This window comes from Phalacrocorax aristotelis, chromosome 2 (genome assembly GCF_949628215.1).
Source record: "Phalacrocorax aristotelis chromosome 2, bGulAri2.1, whole genome shotgun sequence".
In the NCBI taxonomy this organism is placed as follows: domain Eukaryota; kingdom Metazoa; phylum Chordata; class Aves; order Suliformes; family Phalacrocoracidae; genus Phalacrocorax; species Phalacrocorax aristotelis.
Window position 1 is genome coordinate 152,308,740 of NC_134277.1, and position 16,209 is coordinate 152,324,948.

At 39.5% G+C, this 16,209-nt stretch overlaps 1 protein-coding gene across 1 annotated transcript in view; it reads right to left on the minus strand.

Annotated features, from left to right (window-relative positions):
- Positions 1-7,356: 7,356 nt before the first annotated feature.
- EIF3H (eukaryotic translation initiation factor 3 subunit H) overlaps positions 7,357-16,209 on the minus strand; it is an 89,985-nt gene continuing 81,132 nt past the window's right edge. Inside the window, exons 6-8 of the mRNA XM_075085639.1 lie at positions 12,694-12,814; positions 10,065-10,197; positions 7,357-7,611 (exon numbers count right to left, since the gene is read on the minus strand). Coding sequence (XP_074941740.1) covers positions 7,514-7,611; positions 10,065-10,197; positions 12,694-12,814 — 352 coding nt within the window. The 3' untranslated portion in view covers positions 7,357-7,513. The remainder of the gene's footprint in view (positions 7,612-10,064; positions 10,198-12,693; positions 12,815-16,209) is intronic.

Sequence of the window (16,209 nt, forward strand, 5' to 3'; positions counted from 1 at the left end):
TCCTATACAGCCTCAGAAACCAACCAGCACGGCAGCCTACGCGGATTCATACGATAAAATCTGCTTTACTAAACTTTGGAAATTTGAGGCCTCAAGAGACAAGAAAAACTTGAATTGTCAGTGCAATCTTCAACCAGTTACTCAGCACACAACATTTTAATGGCCTAATCATGTACTATTTTCTCCATAAGATGTAATAATCAGGCACTTATACTTAGATTCTCCAAATGATATCAAGGAGCTGCTGAGCACAGGCTGGATTGAGCACATGAAGCACTTTAAACTCATATGACAAACATGGCATCTGTCTTAAAGAGCTTACACTCTGGAAATACAAGAGACAAATTCACTGCTTAATGCACTGGAGGAACAAAGCACCGGGATTCAAGGACCTGCTCAGGGCATTTATCCAGATCTACTGAATCCTGGTTTAGGCATAGGATTCCCCGCTAGGCTTATGTTTACATTGCCAGGCTGTTGTGATTGATGAAGCAGCTCATGTTTCCTGTCAAGAAGAGCTGCTGCTTACATAAGGAGATTATTCGCCTATGTCTACCAACACGACTACTTATACCCTATTAACAGGAGCAGCAAGTTCACAGCTATTGCCTGGTGGCAGGCAGAGATGGTGACAAGGAGAGCTTGTGGCTAGTGGGACACAAAACAGGGACGAGCTGCTTCTCTCCAGGCATGGTGGTTTCCTCCTTTGGGACTGCTCAGCTCCATAGCCCAAGGCCCTTTTGCCTCTTTCAGTGAGGAAAGCCCTCCTACGTTATGTAGGAGAAAAGCAAAGCTTTGGTTGTCCCAAGAGAGGAAGCAGCAGCCGCCTACGAAGGGGATGAGAAATTTCAGATAGATATCTGATTTGTACCACTTTAGCCCTTTAAGATAGCTAAAAAAAATACCAAATATACAAAAGAAGGTTCTTCTAATAATGTTATCTAATGAAAATTCTTATGACTTAAGAAATATTCACAGCAACAAATGCTATAGGATTTTAGTTTTATGCTAGCACATATAATTTGCAGACAGCCACAATCCAGTCACTTTGTGACCATGTAAATATTTTACTACTCAATTCAGAAACCTCTTTTCTTCTCATAGATCCCCTTACTTCCTTTCTACAGATACGTAAAATTAAAATGTCTGGATATCCTTCCCAAGGAGAAAATTTTCCTTTCAGAGTGGGGAATTCCTTAAAGATTCGTTGAAGTCTTACGAAAATCAATCAGCAAATGGGAGAGTTTTTCATTTCCAAGTAGCTCGTTCAACTGCAATCTGTGTTATCCACCCAGGACAGATGGTGGTGGTCCATGCAAACCCAGATCTGCACAGCTCCCTCCCCACACACATCCCACACCATGCACAGCTGTTGATATCAGCATAAGTAAAGGCTTATGTTGAGCTTCTCTAAGGAAACAGGGCTTATGCAGTTACGCTGTTGCTTACACTCCACTCTGATAAGTTCTGAACTCATTGGTCAGGTTCAATGAGATGATACATCGGTGGGCTGAGCTGCTGAGGTCCCAGAGCAGACCTGCCCAACACGCAGCCCAGGAGGGGCGGGGAGCAGGCAGCGACGGAGAGCCCCTCGCACGGCCTGCCAGGTGCCAGGCGGCTGAGGTGGAGCGCTGGAGCAGCACACGTTTGAAAAAGAGGGAGAGTCCTCCTGGAGCGAGATAAAGATGTAATATGGCAGTTGTGTGTAGGAGTCATTGCAAACAGCTATTTGTGGTTGAACTAAAAAGACCGAAAAGCCACAAGAAACCAAGTCCATGACTGCTTTTGCTCACATATATAACTGTAGAAAGTGCTCTTCTGTTAACTGAAAGTTGTTGGGGTTTATCCCATATTGAAAGCTTAACCGTACTAGAAACCTAGATAGTCCTAGAACATTACTTCAAGAGTCACATTAAAAATTAAATTGAATATGACCTTGTAGTCCATGTAAACAAGTTGTTAACATCATTGAAGCTTGTAATTGCCAAACCTTTTGGAACTAGTTTTTCCATAGCTAGTAACAATGGATGTGCTTGACTACTGTGTTAAATGTTACAGCAATTAATATGACGGCGCTTTTTGCTTAAGGTAAGCTAAAAAAATACAAATTAAAAAAAAACATCAGTGTGGAAGTCACACATTTGGTCCAAAGCAGAAACTGCTCAAATGCTACAATCTGTTGTAAGACCTACCAGCCTTGATCATCATACTGTTTACTACTTCTCCTAAAATATATAAATTTGTCATTATTAGACTTCACTTTCAGGCATATTTATTACCACAGATTGAAACAGGCGAGCCTGTTGCCACTGGTGCATTCCAGTCATATAATATGTCTTCCTGCTTTAGATGCAACCTGCGAGTTAATAATTACATTACTATATTAAATAAGCCAAGTGAAAGATGTGGGAACAAAAAAAAAGAACTAATTCTGTGGCAGACAAAACCTACTTGAAATCCTTCAGTGATTTGTTTTCAAACATCAGGATACACAAGCAAACACTGCACATGGGATGAAACCCTGAACCTTTCAGTCAGACGTCAACTTTTTAACCTGTTGGATATGACTCTTCATCAGTACTACTGAGATATGAAAGATGAAATCACACACTAAATGATGAAAACAGGACATATTTTTGTATATAAGACTAAATTTGTATTGCTCAAATCCAGAAGAAGGGGGGAAAAAAACAAAGATCAGAAGTTTGATGCATCGTACGGTACTTAAGGAACACCACCCTCAGTAATGGTCACATTAATAAATTGATCATTTAAACCAGAATGGGAAACCTCGCTGCATACATTCTTTTCACTTTATGAAGCTTTTGAAGTCTTTAGCTGTGTTTCTGCTGCATAAAAGCACTGCTACCCTTCCTTGTTTATTTTACTGACACCCTAATGCCTTTTAATATCATTGTAAAATGGATCTGGCCATTTTTCCTCGCATATAAACCTTTGCTTTAATTGAAATAAGACATTAGCTTTTCTTTCACTAAGGAGCTTTTTGCCAAAGCTGTTGTTTTTAAAGACATCCTCTACAGCTCTGTGTAATTTGCTACCGCTCAGCTCATGATGAGTTGTGTCAACAGCAATCTGGTCTGTCAATTAAAAGATGAAAAAATAAAACACAGGCCCAACTTTGTGTAAACGTCTTTCCAGTTGTAAAGTTGGTACGAAAAGCTTTTGAATCACTCCCTCTGGATTAGTCCCAAGGAGCAGCACCACTGCCTCCTGAGCAGTGCCCATGCAGTCAGTCCCCTGCAGGTGAAGACCAGGGGCATGAGAAAGTTGAACTCAGGGCTATACCTGACACCTGAGCAACCAAAACTTCCACCATTAATTTGATGTTCAGCTCAGGAAATGTAAAACATCATCTCAGCTGCAGTAAAAGTTTTCCAGAGGAATTAATGGTAAAGTACATAACAGAAGGCATTGGATTTAGAGCAGCACGCTCTTTTTGCTTCAAAGTCAACAAGCTGTGGGCAAAACCTGAAGAAAATTAACAGGAAGTACAAAATCCAGGGGAAGAAAATGCAGAGGCATGGAAAATCAGGAGGGATGTGTCTTTTACCCCAGGGCTCACAAACTGGATGAGAAGCAGTTCTACAGAGAGCAATTCAATTCCTCTTACTGCACACATTGCACATATTTCCCCTGGTGATATTATTTGCATCACCAGCTCCTAACGACTTCTTAACAGCGCACCAGGAGTCCTTTGACTATCAAGTGAGAACCATTAAATAGCGCTTGCTTCTTAAAGATGTCTCAGTTTGTCACCAGTGATTTGTCATATCAGAGATTCATCAGAAGGCAAAAAAAAAAAATCAAGCAGTACTGACCAACAAGATTAATGAATGACTCTGTGCTCAGAAATCTGCAAAGCATAAAAAGCATAAACACGAAGACATCAGATGTTCTTTACAAGTGTTTTTGGTCACCACTCCCAACCCCATCCAACATCTGTTAGCACCAAACAGGGCATGTGCAACCCCTCCCAGACCTTCTCTACTCTGTACAGCTGTAAACAGCTGCACAAACGCTACCCGTTCTTACCTGCAGTACCTCATAGTCACGCTGTTCAGCTTTGCACAGAAGTCCAAACTTTGACAGGATGGAGGAGAAATCCAGCCTCTAAAATGTTTAAGTATTTGGGGGAGCTGATGAAAAAAAAGGACGTGATAACCTGTGTAGAAGCGGGGAAAGCACCCCAGGTTTCCTCCACATGGGCAGTGGCAGAACATGTACAGTTTAGATGGAGTTTGGTCCAAATTTGAGAACACCGAAAGGAGAATGGAAATAGCCCATCACACCTTGATGTCAAGATAAGGGCACACCAAGTATATTTGGATTACAGAAAAGCTCTCCCGTTTAGATTAATTTTCCTTAAATATTAATGTTAAGAATTAGCCTCTGACAACAACTGTGGCAGTTAACCGTATCTGGGGAATCACACTTACTTTTTCAGTTAAGCAAGTAGATGGTCCAAAGTTTAGCATCCTTTCCTATTGCTGGTGCTGAAGACAACCTCAGGGCTGTCAGTATAACCAGACACATTTCAGACTGTTTGAAATGCTCACAGATTACCTATTCCACTTTGTGCTGTGACCGAACAGAGGCACGCACCATCCGTTACCACGACTCCTCAGTCAGAGTGTTACCTTGAACTACAGGAGCACTACCTTTCTCACTATTTATGCAACACCAAGTTGCATTCACCCCACCTTACACGAGCAAAGCCTTTACATTTTATCTGCACATTAAAAAAGGAGTTGGGACAGAGGACCACAGCTCCCCGTAAGTAGGCAGCCATGGCACAATGACCAAGCTAGCGCTACAATTACAGGAGATGGCACTTCACGTCCCACATTGGCTCAAATTATCAGTACAATTAGAGGATTTCTCAAGTAGCAGTGGAACGGAGGCAGTAAATGTCACAGCAAAATTGGAGCTATACTGGTGAAGATCCCAAGTATCAACCAACTAGAAGAAATACTGTTTTTCTTCAGTGCCAAAACTAAAATAATCGTCCCCTTTTTTCTCCTTTCAAACCTCACTTTTAAAAGACTTGCACATCTAGCTTGGAAGACTTCCCTCTAAGACTCATACCAATTAGAGCTGGATTTCAAAATAACATTTTTTTCTCATACGGATTGTAGTCATGCACAAATAAAAAACAATTACAAAACAGTTAACCCGGACCTGCGCGGTTAGGAGCATGACAGGAGAGACGATGGCTAGATGTGGACTGCAGGGAAGGTTTTCCCTTACGTGCCCATTTTGCCTCCTCTGTGCATATCCTGTGGTCACCTGATAGAGATGGAACCATGGGGCAGAGGCCTTGCTTGCTTCTGCTATGACAACAGGCTCGCTGACTTAGAAGTTTTAACTTCTTTAGAGGTGACTTTTAAAGACTAATGTCACTACATTTTTATCAGCATACAGAAAAGCCTTTCACAGTCAAGGAAAGAGAAAAAATAGGTAGTGTTATGATAATTAGAAATGGAAAGGACATGCCTTATGGTGAATGAGCTGCCAGCTCACTCCCATTAGAAACAGAACACGTAAAAACGAAGTTCCAGGAATACAAAGACAGCGGAGAAAGCTCACGCCAAACCCAGCATGGAGACACAGCCCCGTCCCTTTTAATGCCTAACCTCCACAGCTGTTGGTCATTTATAGACCAACAGCTTCAACTGACTCCACCTCCCTCACTCAGGGAGGCTTCCTCTAATTATCTCCACCAAGACAGAAGACTAAAGTGTGATTTAGAACAGAACGGTCAAATTATCTCCAAAGTCTATGTACACCTCATCTCTTTTTGTATCTCATTCCCCTGTCTGACTCAGATCCATACCTTTAGAAGCCACAGATTTCTACTGAAGTCTTCCCTATTTCCTCATGGACATTAACATTTAGCACATTGGATCCAGCTACACAAAATTCACCTATCTTGTTTAACCCCAGCACAGTTGAATATTACTGACCTCCTTCTCACATTTACTTCCTCAATCATAAAGAACTAATTCAAAACACAGGTTTTTTAACCTATTCCAAGTATTTATTTTGCTAACAGCTCTTTTGCAGACCTTCTAGTACATGTAATGTTACTGTTGTTTCCTTCTATACAGTCACCAGAGTCAGTCTTCTATTCCCAGTTATCCAGAAGATCACTTTTTCTATCTCAGATGTCTCACCTTAATCTAATTATCTGCTCCTACTTCTGCTCCCCGGTGGTTATTTTGGTCCTTCAGAAAACTAGAAAATTAAAAGGTTTTGAATATTATTTGTATTGGGAATGAAACTCAATCATGTGGCACTGTAGCAGGATACTTAACTAATCTCCGATTTCAGAGAAGTTCACCATAGGAAAGCTAACACAAAGGCGCCCAAAGTTTCCAGTGCAAAAGATCAGACCGGCAATTTGCCAGATATGCGAGGGCTGAACAAAATTTGCATCCATATTTACACAAATACTGCAATCACTATAGTTTAGACTGGAAAAGAATAAGTTCTTACTCTAACCCCCAGTTTTCACATACTTCTGACTTTCCAAAACATTCACCTTCGAGGCTGAAACATTCAGGTCTGTATTTAGAGGATGTTATTTATTTTAAAAGACCAAACTCCTTCAGCCATTGTAGTCTCTCAGGACATATCACACAATTTCATGCAAGGAAGTACTCAAGGAAAAAAGAAAAACTGACACAGAAACAATGACAGTAACAGTAACATGTGTGGGTTGCCACCTAATAGACCTTTCAATTAACACTCTTGTTAAAAAGAAAGTAGCCCAAGTTCAGGAATGAAGGTGCATCCAGATGGCAAAGTAAGTGCAGAATAGGTATGGTGTCCATTTACACCACACTGGCTGCTCCAGGTTAGCTACTTACAGAGTTTCTGTCATTAAGACTTCAGTAGCATCACTGGATTTCAGTCCGGTTGGTGGCAGCAACAGAATATAGGAACACAGCTTAGCATGATAATGGTGGGGATCAGTCTCCATATAACACTAGTTTTATATGTTCCAAATATGAAGCCCATGAAATATTTGTGATATAGAAGGTCCATCACATCAGCCTGTCCAAACAGATTAAAAACAAACCAAGAAACTGCTCCAAGTGACTAGCACATTATGGTTGTAAGTTCTCAACCAAAACTGGGAAATCTTAAATTTCTTCTGTGAAGTCGGCTATACCGAACATTTGTAATCATTTGTTTTTATTTCAGATTCCAAGTTAAATAAAACCTGTATTATTTGCTATGACTAAACATGAATAACTGCCAAAGATTTAGAAAACCTGAGTGACCACAGAAAATTCCAGTCCAATAGGGCCAACAAATAAGGAAATACTAAAATATCGTTAAAATTTGCCTTTATTTTTCTTAGAGGAGAATTCTACACAAACCAAGGTGACTCTGTTTTACAAGACCAATATAGTAAATTTTCAAGAGGATCGTGAACAGTCTAAAACTGTAACTAACTTTTCCTGATGAGGGCTACAGCAAAGTTTCTTCAGTTGTTGTAATCTTGGAGAGCCTGAGCCATGAAGAGCTTGCCCAGGTTCTGTGCATTGAACTCCTTAATATTCTGGCAGTAGGTATTAATTTGACCTGTCAATAGGAAAGAAGAGTAAACCCTTGTCAGTTCTGAAATTCAGAAAGGTATCCTAGAACATTGTTTTTGAAAAGCCAAATGTGCATGAATCATTCAGGATTTATACAGAGAAGCAACCAAAAAAGCTCAACTGCTCTACACTTCGGAATTTTACATTTTCAGTATTCCCAACTAGGTTTGGGAAGAAGAAGCTAAACTAGCTGAATACATAAACTGTATGCTCAAAAACCTCTTTATTTTCCTACAATTCTATTATGTACAATTTCTGAAAAGACGTATGACATTAAAAGGAATAAACAATTCTTGCTGCTGTATTGGACGCTTGATCATAGTAATTGTTCAATTTAGTTGCTCTAAAAATATTACAAGACTGAATTTCAGTTCTGTTCTTATGCATCTGCTGTCCCTATTAAAATATTTGTAACAAATATTTTCCAGTAGCAGATTGAGAACTGTGGTACTCATTTTGCTAGCCTTTTTTTTCCACCTAATATTTCATTTTATTAGCTATTTCAAAAATCATCAGGGTATGAAGACTTGTCAGTGCTTTACAAATCAAACGTGCCCATCAAAACATTTTTATACACATACTGCTACAAGTTAGTTCCCTTGTTAGCTAGGAATAGCAAAGCATGAAGCCAGTTTAATCAAAATTAAGACTATTTAGAAGGCCAATAAACTCTCGATTTAATGCTCTATTTGAAAAGTTTTTAAATGCCTCAGAGACAAAAAAGCTAAGTTTTATTTTTTATCCACAAACTTTACTTCATCTAAGTTGAAGTGGATGCTTTCAGTTCTTCCCCTGACTACGGTAAAAGAACAAATGAAGAGAGTCATTTTGGCCGAAAACTGTTTTTTACCTTTAAGTATAATAGTTTTCAATTCCTCCTCTTATAAGAGATGATTCATCCTAAGATATCACTTTCATAGAACACACATACACATTTCTGTTGCATTTTTAAGCTATGCTAAAGCTGAATGTTTAAATACTTTAATGCTTCTAGGATTCATGAACTGGTAAAAACTATCAAAACAGTAGTTTTTGAAAGACTCTGGGAGGAATAATAAATCAAGAACATTATTTCTTCTAAAAGCAGCACTTACCAGCATTAAAATATTAATCTCCTGGTCATTCCAAAATTTAAGAGCGGTAGTTCAAATTTACTTTTTTTTTTTTTTTTAATGTCAAAGCACAGTCTTTCCTGTACCCTAAATTACCAGGACTTTGGTTTAATTTTCTCTCAGCACAAAACACTGTAATAGCTACCTAATCCAAAAAGCCTGCTACAGTTTGCTTTCTCATGACATATTCCAAATTTAGATTACTTAGCAGGACATCTAGGTTTTCTGCTGTCTGTTGCCATTGTGGTGCCCCAGATATTTTTTACCCTTCCAGGAGGCACAGGACAGGCACTGACTTTTGTGCCGAACCGTGGCTACGTACCGCAGCATACCGCTAAAGTGAAGAAATTATGGGGCGGGACCTATACCTATGCTTTGTTTCCATTTACATTTTCATTCACTTTCGGGTGCCGGAAGATGCATATAAAACTATGGCAGTAGAAATCAAATAAATTATCCCCATTAAAAGCAATTAATTAAAAGAAATTAAAAGTAAGATCTCAGCTGCTGCAACAGCCAGTTCAACACCTAGGGATGTTACCAGTAACTCAGGGCTGCAGGCATCTGCTCTGCTCTGAATCAGCAGTTCCAGCCCAAACAGCTTATTCCTGCCTCCTGTCTGTAGAGCCTCCTAACTTCTGCAGTTGTGGGAGGAGCTGGGGTACAAGTGCAGGGAGCAGCTTATGGACTACCCTAGTTGCTACACCCATCTGTGCTGAAAGCCTGCTCCGCGGGGCATTTCTCCAGCTCTCCTTTAAAATCCCATTTCACCCTCTCAGAACAGAGCCAGGACGAGGCTCTGGCTGCTGCTCCTGCCCTTTCCCATTAACCCAGGAGGCGCAGATGGTCAAGCAGGAGCCAGACACCATGGAAAAATAGGAAATAAAGGGAGAAAGTCTCCATACATCAACTTTAAAGCTTTACGCAGCCATTCTGGTTAAACACAGTGGCTTGCTTTCAAAAAATTACGTATGTCCATATATACATGGGTAACGTGCCTCTGGTACTCACCTAGATGGCTTAAAATTCTTCCGTGTGTGGAAGCTTACTTTCTAACAGAGGCATGGTCTGCCTACTAGCAGTAAGGTTGCTTTTCTTAGCTACTTTTTTTAATATTTCAGACACTCGGGCTGTAGACCACAGGTTGAAACCACTGCCTTTGACCAAATAAAGGACAGTATTTGGAATACTACCAATGCCAAAATATCACACCGTAGTGACACAGGTGATGAAAAATTACGATGTTTTCTAGGGTAACAACTGCACTTTTCCCCAAGCCAACATTCATATATGGGAAGATGAGTTGAAGAGACTGCTAGAACATTACCTGCAATAAGAAGTGACTCCATTCTTGGAGGTGGCTGTGGTGGTTTAAAAAGTTTATTGATGTCCTCCTCAGGAAGAGGGGGTTCTCCTCGGCTTTGACGCTGCATATTTTCTTGCTGACGTCTCTGCTGGTACTGAAAAGAAATCAACAGAAACAGAATGCAACAGCACTTCCAAAGCAGGAAAAGTCCATGCAATTCAGTTTATTTCAAATAATGCAAATGCAAGTCAGAGTTTATTTCAATTGCTAGTAACAAGCATTTCCACCCGCCCACCCCACCAAGCTGGCACCTTAAAAAAGCAGGGCACTGGAAAATTATGTGGTACTGAGGTGGTAGGGTTAATTTTTTAAATTTTTTCATAGAGATAAATAGTCTATCTGATGGAAAGAATACAGCATGGTAGATAAAGGCCTCCATTTCCCCGTGCAAAAAAGGAAAATAAGGTTGGCATATGTAGCTATAAGAAGCCATTACCTTAAATAGTTATACAAAGCAGAAATACACAGTTTTATGCAAGTTAAAGGTCAAAACAATATTAATGTTGAAGGGGAAAAGAACTTGATTAAACAATGTATTTTAAGGCATAAAAATATGAACTCTGAAGTGAGAACAAAGTGTGGCTGAAACAAAGCATAATGGTTCGTTTCTCCATTCCAGTAATTTAGATATTCTGCCACTTCAACGCCATTTTTTGTGTGTTACCAGAGGATACACTAGAGTAGAAATTTGTAGAGATTATTCTGCTAAAAAAGAAAACAATCAGATTTGTTTTCAGTGCTTCCCTTTGCCATGTAGATTAGTCGGACTTTACAAAAATTAAGGCAGACCATTTCTTCAGCTGTTGGAAAAACATTTGTTCTTGCAGAAGTACATACATTCCAACACGTGTATGTGAGATTTCGTACTGTATGTCACAGCCAGGAATTAGTTGTAAGGTTTGTCTATCGAAGCCCTCATATTCAACACAAAAAATTCTTTAAAATAAACAGGCCAAAGATGACAGGGTGTTTGGTCTCACTTACTTAAACATATCTGTGCATGAGAGTCTGAAAACAGATCCTACTTGGTGGCATACTCAAATGAAGTTAATTTTTTTTCCAGTAGTAGTGACAGATACATGTTTTTGGACAATGTTAAAAATAAAATCTTAAATGCCCATATTTGTATGTGAATCGCATGTAGTTTCTTCTTTCTTTGCATTACCCCATTCACTTCTCAGCAGTCTGCCTATTATTCTCTATTGAAACGGCTTGCTCTTAATCACAATTGCTCCATTTTAAAAATGAAGTTAAGACCACTAACTATGCTGCAATGAGCCACTACTAAAGCAGCTACAGTTAGTAAAGAAATGAAGTGAGACACCATGGAACCTACTTTGCTCTGCTTTTCAAAATAAATAGATCCCCTTGTTATTAACGCAAACTTTTGAAGTGGATGCCATCTTTCTATTCAAATTAGGCAGCAAAGGAAAATAAATTTTCTGAAGATAAGATGCATGAAGCTTCTACATCCTCAGCAATTACACAGCCAGGAGAGACCAGTGATCATGTGCTGCTTCTCTAAAGTACTCCCTGTTCAAGCTACACTTAAGTGGAAAAAACCCCAATTTTATTTTAAAATACTCAGTGATGAAGCATTTCACATGAACCACGGGTGCTCTTTTTAATAATAAGCTACTTTGTGTAGCAATACCTGCAATATTTTCTCTTTAAAGTGGCCTGGCCCATTTTCAGTTGGCCGATATTGAATCTTGTCATATCTCTGTCAGCTAGATTAGAGACTTCAAATTTATTTTTCATGCAGGTACTTCTTGAGTAAGCAAGTCACTTGTTAACTTAATTTATCACGTGAAGTGAATTGCATTCACTGAGGTCTGCTTTCCAGGCTTTTAAATCATTCTCATAGGGCTTTTTTCCAATTTACCAGCATTCTTCTATAATTAGACACAGTATTCCTTCATCAAATGCAGTATGAGCAAATAAAGTAATACTATCTCCAAATCACAGATCGGTTGATGTTGGAAGGGACCCCTGGAGGTCACACTTTGTCCAACCCCTCTGCTCAAGCACGGCCACCTAGAGCAGGTCTCCATACTCAGTATTCTCCAGTCAGACTATTTTGGATCTTAAAGAGGAATTAAAAGTCAGCATCACCTGATCTGTATCACTACCTACTGATATAAAACATGACTAAAATGTCATTTCCGATCAGAGAACAGTCTGCTGTCTTTTAAGTATGGACTATGTTTCTTTATTTCTAGATGCATGACTACATGTGGTGGTCTTAAACACGGTTTGTTTTGGAACAATTCACTTGCAGTTTCAGCTTTTTCATTTACTAAACCTCTAATCCCTGTGTCCACAGCATATTTATGAATTATTTTGGTTTATCATAAATCACTAACAAACACGTAAAATAGCAAAGACAGACCAATCCATACCACATGTGAGCAGAAGTGAACCCATTTGATAATTCCCCACTGACTATACATTTTATACATCTACTTAATGGATATGTTTCTGTAAGAATTTTATCTTGCTTAGATCCAAATTAATCTGTCTTAGATAACACCACCCAAACACTTTTGTGGAAAAAAATCCTCTCATTCAGGTTTTCCATGTTACCAACCTGGTGTTTCTGCTGCTGCTGTTTGCTTACATTCCTCAGGTAGGTATTGTATTTAACAATGTCTTGGCTCATCTCGTCCACTCTGTCCATCAGCAGCTGCAGACTCTTCCCTAGGTGATTACTGAAATACAAGAAACATTCATGAAAGATTGAATTTATTTTTAAAAATATTTAAAATTCATTTCAAGTCACCTGACCAGCATTTCTGCACTAATGGCAGAGTCTGCAAATTTTTCAGTTCCTGGCTTTCTTTGTTCATAGATTTATTTGATGATATTTTACATGGCATCTCCTCCTCTAGCATCTTTGCCACATTGCACATACCATATATAAGTGTTTTAGTCTTTGCAGAAAACCTCATTGTTATGAAAAAACCAATGCCCCGCGTGAATTTACTGATATTACAGATGCAGGTCAAATGTTTAAAAGTCTGATGCTTTTGTGACATGCAACCCCAAACACTGTTCCAGATGTGTTCTAAGAGTTTGGTTTCACGTTACCGCTAGCTTTTTCACTAATATTTTAACTACCCCTCTGCAGGGATAGTTAAATATTCTTCAGAACTCCATTTCATTAACTAGCCTATCAAACCACGCCTGGAAGTTCAGCAGACGTCACTTGATCTTAGCTGTTGAGAGGGAGTGTTGCGTCCAGTCCAGCCAGCTCCACATTCCATACCATAGGCAACATGGAAGCAGCTAGGCTGGGTGCGTCCAGTTCCAGTTATGCGATCTACTGCCTTGGCCAGACAAATGGAGTCTGTTAAACAACTTTTATTGTAACCATTTTTAGCAATGGCTTCAGTATTTTGCAGGAATGTTCAACTTAAGGTATAGCTTCCAAGTTAAAAGTTTTGGAAGTTTTTAGGTTGGTGCCCATGGAGACAGTATTCATCCTAAATTGTGTTTACAGGCAGTACGGTAAGAGAAGGATACTTACTGCTCTCTGTTGATCCGTTTGGTCAGAAGCTAGCTTGCTCACTCTGATTTAAGCCTTGCCCATTCCTGCTTGGCTGAAGTTCAGTGACTCAAAAAGCTAAACTCCATCCTTCTCCTCAACTGAAATCCACCACTCATGACTTCAACCTCATGAGAGCTTCTTTCAAATAAAAACTTTGGTGCACTTCTATGTCAGAATCATATCCTTCAGCCACTCAGATTCTTTCTGCCTTTTACAACACATTCCCACCATCCTACAGCCTATGGACTGGAGAAACTCTAAGTGGGAGAGACAGGCATGAAGTGAAAAGGGAACCACATACATAATACTATGCACACCGCTGTTTAAGTGTAAATTATTCCCCAAATCCATAGAACTCTCAGCTGGAGACAGAAGCTGGTGACATACTGAGGCATAGAGGGTATCGGCTGAGGTATCTGATGTAGCTAAAGACACCCTTATCTCTGAGTACTAGGACAGCTATTTCACTAGCTGAGCTGCCTGCTCACTGAACAAAAAGCTGTATCAGTAACTCCAGACCACAACTTACATGCCAGAGTCTTAAATCTCAGCTGCATACAGGGGTAGATGGTGAGGATGACTTCGGCTACACAGCAGCAAGAAAGGCGCCACTATAATAATTATTTTTAAACTTCTTGGGGTTTTTTTGGTTGAACATTTCAAGCACATGATATTTAGAACTGTGGAATATTGCCATGGCTAGGGGTGTGGATATTTTCCATTTTTATAGAGTTTATATTATACAGAGTTAGTGTTAGAACTGGATATTATCAGAAATGCCTATGTAGGTACACACTAATAGCCTTGTAGGGTATGTGGACATCAGGAATACATAATTATTTTACAGATAGTGTCCATATGAAATATAGCTGGTTACAAAGAATGATTTTATGTGAATCTCTTTGGGACCAGCTTAGTAGAGCAGAATACAGAAACAGAGAGTTATTGTTAGAAGTTGCAGTAATACAGTGTTTTCTCTCATTGCCAGGGAAACAAAAAGCTAAAACCAGATAACTTAAACAGATGTGAACTGAGACATGAAGTGATAAGTATGCTGCAAATACAGGACCAGCTTTTTCCTCAGTTCTCATGTGGTTGATACCCTTTTTTGCTCCATCTCTTTAAAAAAACCAGAAAGACCAATAGGAAGTAACTTGTAAGAATGTACATATACAATGTTTAAGCAAGTTTTATCCAGCTGAAGTTTATTCTGGTGAGATTTAGCAAGTTAAATCACATTGCTCCAGCCCGTAAGACTCATCATACACTTACTTAGCCCAAAGGCTCTGTTAGGCACTTCCTTACCTTTTGCACTCCCCTACAGCAGATCCCAAAGATCACACTGCTAGGTACCTAAATGCCCTCTACGCATCAATGTAACTAAAAAAGTTAAAAATAAAAACAATTTTTAAAAAGGGGAGGGGGTGCCAATAAATGCTGCTTACACCCCCGTTAAGACTCACTTTCCTACAAGGCTCTGTGATAGTCACAACATCGAGCTCAGCACTTGCATTTGTTTTTGTTCTGAGGGCTCCGTAATAAATTGCATTCTTAATGGATGCATTTCATTCAGCTGATTCATCGTAAGAGTTAATTAAATCGAGTTTACATTTAGATTAACGACTAGTGTAGACCAACAGGAACAGACCTATGGAGCAAAACAGCTGGTGCTGAGGAACCAATGTCCATGCTACATGTGTTTCAGGGGGGTTTCTTATCAGTAGTTCTGATGTGGTCCAGTGAACTGAAAGCCCATTAGTAGCTGAAGCAGAGCAGGTATCCTCCAAAAGCCTGTTTTCAGTTTAGTTTCATCTGAAACAAGTCAGGTCTGAGATCACCCAGTGGTGGTGATCTGAGGACACTCCTCAACTGAACTAAAAGACATAGCTCCATCTAAGATAGCACAGGGAGACCACCACACCTCAGGTATCAGTGAATATATGTGGGAGAAAAAATTTCAGCTGCAGAACTGTTATCATACTAAGCATCACAAGGTCCACACCTGGGGACTATGTTCCTTTTTGGGGAGAAATATAGATAACAAAAGGGGGAAAAACAGAATGGAGAATCTCCTGCAGTTAGGACAGTCAAAAAGTATCTGTCATGTGGATTCTGACATATCTAATAAAGAAGTAATCTAATGTGAGAGGACTCCTTCATGAGAATTGTTATTAGGATCACTCACCTGTAGTGAGTGACCTGTGAAACTTTCTGAAATGCTAAATTTCTGGCTTATCTGTGTGGCATGGCTGACATAATAAAAAATGCCAAAAAAGGACAAACACATACAAACGTCAAAGGGAAACTGTCAAAGTCTGTTCCTAGAAACAAAACAGACTAGAAAGTCTAGCCTGCAGAGCAATTTCTCGCACTGTGCATTTTTGCTGTAACAGCCTTACACTTGATACTCCTTCGCCCAAAAGGGCAGATACGAAATCAAGTCCTTGACACAAGGATTACTTCCGATTCATTATTTAACAATTTTCAAATACAAAGGTCAAACAATTCTGAGGGTGGGAAATAGAAATCAGTGAACAGAGTAGCCTAATCTACAGA